This window comes from Anopheles aquasalis, chromosome 2 (genome assembly GCF_943734665.1).
Source record: "Anopheles aquasalis chromosome 2, idAnoAquaMG_Q_19, whole genome shotgun sequence".
Lineage (NCBI taxonomy): Eukaryota > Metazoa > Arthropoda > Insecta > Diptera > Culicidae > Anopheles > Anopheles aquasalis.
The window spans coordinates 88,290,647-88,295,646 of record NC_064877.1 but is presented as its reverse complement, the minus strand read 5'-3'; the positions used below and the strand labels follow the sequence as shown (position 1 = coordinate 88,295,646).

At 39.2% G+C, this 5,000-nt stretch overlaps 1 protein-coding gene across 7 annotated transcripts in view; it reads left to right on the top strand.

Moving 5' to 3' along the window:
* The window catches only part of LOC126571866 (uncharacterized), a 15,506-nt gene that overhangs the window by 9,133 nt on the left and 1,373 nt on the right, over window positions 1–5,000 (top strand). For all 7 annotated transcript variants that reach the window (XM_050230714.1, XM_050230716.1, XM_050230709.1 and 4 more), the window contains exons 9-10: window positions 19–459; window positions 4,599–5,000. The exon at window positions 4,599–5,000 is cut by the window's right edge and continues 294 nt beyond it. In XM_050230714.1, the coding sequence (XP_050086671.1) occupies window positions 19–459; window positions 4,599–5,000 (843 nt within the window). The remainder of the gene's footprint in view (window positions 1–18; window positions 460–4,598) is intronic.

Genomic DNA, 5,000 nt, shown 5'->3' with positions numbered 1-5,000 from the left:
TCTTTTCCTCTTTTTCAGTACAAAATTGATTGTCGCGTTACAATCGAGCTGCTCGACACGGAGTCGGAAGATACTACCAACAATTTTATCAACTCTCAAGCGTACAGCTCCTATGTGGACCGAATATCCAATCCGGCTGCCGCCGGCACTGGCAGTGACAGTGGTGGTGGTGGTGGTGGGGGTGATGGGAGCGGTAGTGGAGTTGGTGGAAATGGTGCTGGTGCCGGAAGTGGCGGTAGTAACAACGGTAGTAGTGGTGGTGCTGTTGCCAGTGGCAGTGTTGGTGACAACACAGGGAGTGAAGCAACCGGCAATTCTGCCATGGTGCATTTGGACAGCAACTCAAGAAGCAACCATAATGTGAATGCATTGGCTTCTCACGGAAAGTGCAACATCGGAGCTGACGATGAACGAACCGGAGAAACGGCAGTGAAAGTCGAGAAACCCGACGATGAGCTGGTAAGTCAGTAGAGATGCTGATCGCCTTCCCTCAAAACAGTCCTCAAATTTTACACCGAAGAGGAAAGAGCCTAGACTGAAAGTTTAGAAAAGTGGTAGGTAGGGCGGGGGCACTGTCTGTCGCAATGGGAATATCAACAATCCGCTCCGTGTGCGGAAATGATCCTTCGTGCTGTTGTAAGCACGTCATTATCACTACTACATTGTCTTTTCCAAAAGTATAGGCATTCATTCTAACACAAGGGGCAAGCAAGAGATTCCTCTTTGATTCTCTTTTATAATTTATATTAAAACGCTGTGAGTTTTTTTTTTAAAATATTTTCTTTAGAATCTGACTTGCATTGATCAATCGATTCAATCGATCACGTTTCGTGTAACTGTCATTAGGACGATTGCTCCGTTACCAAGAAACATGTTTTTAATTGTATGTTTTTAATCATTCTTCCACTTAACGTTTGTCAATGTTACATGTATTCGCTCCTATCCGCCCCCCGTGCTCTGGTTACATAGGACAATGTTGAGTGATGTGCGATCGATCCGAATGCCGCTGCTGTAACGAGCTCATTCACACCCCGCTACACGTTGTTGTGTTTGGCTAACAAAATTGTTCAGAAAGCAATGTTTCACTAATTACATCAATCTCACTCTTAACCATTTTCCTGCGCCAGGTCAAACACAAATAATACATTTTAAAACAAGGTTCAAAATAAGAAGGAATAAATTGTAGTAATGCGTGAACTTAAAACTGATTTAAAATGGACTAGCCATGTTTTCACACAGAGCGATACTTTCCAAGTATGTGAGTAGCCCCGGGATGAGTGGTTTATTTTTAAATTTGAACCCTTTCGGGGAGAATTCGTGGTCGATGTGATTATGGAGGTTACTGTAGTGAAAGCAATCTGGCCATAAGAGAATTCCCAATACCATCTGGTCTCTAGTAAATTAGAGAAGAGTTAATCCATCATTACGAATATTTTATCTATATTAAATATTGATTGTTACTTTTGTTTGCGTCCTTGTCCTCAAAAGTTCATTGATTGAATAACTCATTTCATGCGATCGTATAATGAAGAAAATAGCATTTAGACGATGGATAGCTTAACTTAATTTCGCGCATAATATCGACAAGGATTTGGCGGAGGTTCCTTCCTGTGGGGCCTTTCCAAAAAAGTCGTGTAATAAGCGGTGAGTGTCATAAACAATGAGTATTTTCCGATAACCTAATGTACATACCACTATTAGTAAAGGCAGCAAACAGCCATCCGCAAATGATGAGAATTAAATGAATGACAATGATCGAGAAACACTAGTGAAACGTGCCCACAGAGAGAAAGAGAGCAGGTTACTCGATAGGCTGGACAAAGGTGCGGCACATACAACGAGAGTAGACTGGAATGTATTTATGATGAAAAAGAAATCAAATAAGGCGTACAACAACACAGTTGAATTAGATCATTGCGAAAGAAACCACAAATAACTTAGCGTAATCACTTCGGGGCAACATGTGCTACATGTTTTCCAGGTTTGGTGATATGGTTATGTTCCTTTACTGTTGTTTATGTGTTTCCGCAATGGTAGAAGAGAGGAATGTACGTCTTTCAGTTAACTTAAATATCATCAACATTTGAATTCTTCTCATAAGACATCAAGCTACGTGGGAAATCTGTAAGCTCAGCCAGAAAGGATTTTCCTATTCATTAATGGAAAATTGTCTTGTAAAAATTATACCAGCTGTCATTTTTACAGCTTACTGACATTAGAAACAATAAGTTCTCCCGTTTTCCGTTACATGCCATCGCAACATCTCTTGTACATGATTGTAAATTGCCATTGGAGAGAACCCCGGGTTCGTTCGTCCGAGCTCAAATCAGTGAGCTTAGCAGATTGATTTGAATTGTATTGTGTCTTCAGTTTTAACTGTACAAAGTAAAATAATGTATCCCCATTTTGCAAAGGCATCGATGGCAATTTGCATGAGAGGAGGAAATAAGAGAATCCATCCATTATTCCGGTGTAGAAGGATGTTTTAATTTAAAAAGGAGCAAACCAGTTTAATAATCGATAATGCAGCGTCTCGAGTGGAAATAGGGACACAGAAAATGTGTCTGTATTTAATTTGAACTTCTCTAAAGCTTGTACATATAGAAAAGGAAACAATAAAATGGGCTGTAGAGTCTACAATTGAAAACGGCAGTGCACAAATGCATCCGTATAGAGAGAAAATCAGAGGAAAACTAAGCTGTAGGGGTAGGTCAATTAAGCCTACAAATAATAGAAAGCATTTGTAAATATGGTCGCGAAATTTCCTCCCATCTTTGATCTGGTTTGTAATGAAACTAAATAAAAGAAACAATTGTATGAGAGACGTTTGAGAACTCTCTGACTGAAACCGAAGCGTGTGTATGTGTACACTCTAATATTAACGTAAAGTAGATGTTGTTGTTTTTTTTTTTAGTAATTGCGGACGGCATTTCTGTATGCTTAACACCGTGTGCTCGTGCACGAACAAATGAGAACATAGTATATTCCATTCCGGCCTTTGCGCACATCGTTTACATCTGTTTTTGTTTTGCATTTCAGTACCTGGCACGGGCTTGTTAATTATCTTTTCTTTTCATTCTGCTATCTTTACCTTTTGGTGCCTTCTCTTTGAGTCGATTATGTGCGTTCAATAACTACTGTGGTTAATGTTGCCTGTAACTGGGGAGCGTAATGATTTCATCCAATTTTGAATGAAATGTTCGTCACAATTATAGGCTTTATCTTCGCAAACAAAACAAACATTTCTCAACCGCGAAAAAATCGCCAATCGTTGGCTGTTGACGAAACATCGCCGACGGAAGACCGAAGAGAGAATCTTCACCTGGGGATGAAGTTTAGAGAACATGCCACAACACAAAAAGGGGCTTTTCTTCCTCCATCACAGAACTTTTGTTTCAAATGCCAAACACTGCCGCCAGAGAGAGAAAGAGAGAAAAAAAGCAAGTCACTATGCGTAGGAAAGTTTAGGTAGGTGTTAAAAGCAAATTTCTGTAGTCTTTCTCCCACGTTAATGATGATTTTTATCGACTTTCTATTTGTTTTAATTGCTCAATACTATTACTATCGCGCTTTAGTTCGAACCTTAGAACTGGTTTTACAAAGTAGAGCTTCTACAGGGATCATTGCTTTCTCGTTGTACCCTTCCTTCTAGCTGTTTATTTTCTCGTACGGTTCGTTTGTAGATCATGTTATTTTCTATTATATTCTGTTTTCTGGTTATGCAACTGCGTTGTTTCGAAAAGTAAGAAACTTTAAATAATTTCAAAGTGTTCTAATTCTCATTAGAAAATATGCAACAGCGGTGATAGCTAGGCCAGATTTATAAGCCATTACTGGATGTGATTTACTTTTCTAACTCGCTTTTGATTTACCTTACTGGGGCTATTCATTCATTTCTTTAGTTTCCGATTGGAGCTGCTTATCTTACGTTTTGGGTTCGCTTCACAAAGGGTCGCCTATGTATTATTTTATAATGCAAATTTCGCTTTCAAGAAACAAAAACCTGTATGAAAAACTAGTTTAAGTTTGATTTTTTTGTTTTGCGTTTGACCTGGTTCAGAAAAAGAACATTTAAAAAAGCGTAAACAGTTGGTTCTAAACCTCTTTTTTACCTTATCGACCTTCTCTGTATTATTCATGTCATATTTGTGCATGGTTTGTTACGTATGTTTTTCGTCTAATTAAATCTCCTATTATTAAAGTTAAAATTCGCTCTGAATCATAATTCTCTCTACTATGTTTTTAATTTTTCAAATGTTAGCCTTTTGAAAAGCTGCCTCTACTTTGTCAATCTTTCAATCGCTTTGAATCGAGCCAATTGAATGTAGAATTGTGGATTGCAGTCGACCTGTTTCGTTGTGATGTTATCAATCTTCTAGTATTGCGACATCATTGGTTCTTATCACACACCAAATGAACGTGTCTAGTGCGATGTCTATATTCTTCTTTATATAAAAAAAAGAATGCCCCGTACATCGACGATGCTTATCGTTGAAGTACGAGTGCAAATATCGATACTAAATGCATCCTTTTTAATTGCTTCTTTATAATTTTTCTTTTTATTTCCCTTTATCACCGATCGACAATGGCGAATACAGCATCGAGGTCATGCCGTGACGAATAGACCGCTATTCTTGGCGCGTAATGTGCAAATTTTCAAAAATCGATCACACAAAAGATCGCTTACAATTAATGGAAAGAAGATGGCAAATGCTTCGTGGCCGGTAATATCTTCGGATTCGGATGACACCGCAGAAGATGCGGGTCGAACCAGGACAGGGCCAAACGAAAAGTCCAAGTTGTCGCGAATCTCTCGTGATGATGCTGATAATGGGGCCGCAACGAGCTCCAGTATAGAGGAAGATTCCAAATCTAGAAACGAGCATGATCCAGCGGCTGACGTAAAGAAGGAAGCCAAGAACACATCACCTGACAAAAGTATAACCAGTATCATAACAGGATCAGCAACGATCAGTACGCTTGGAGGCGACGGGGTGAAC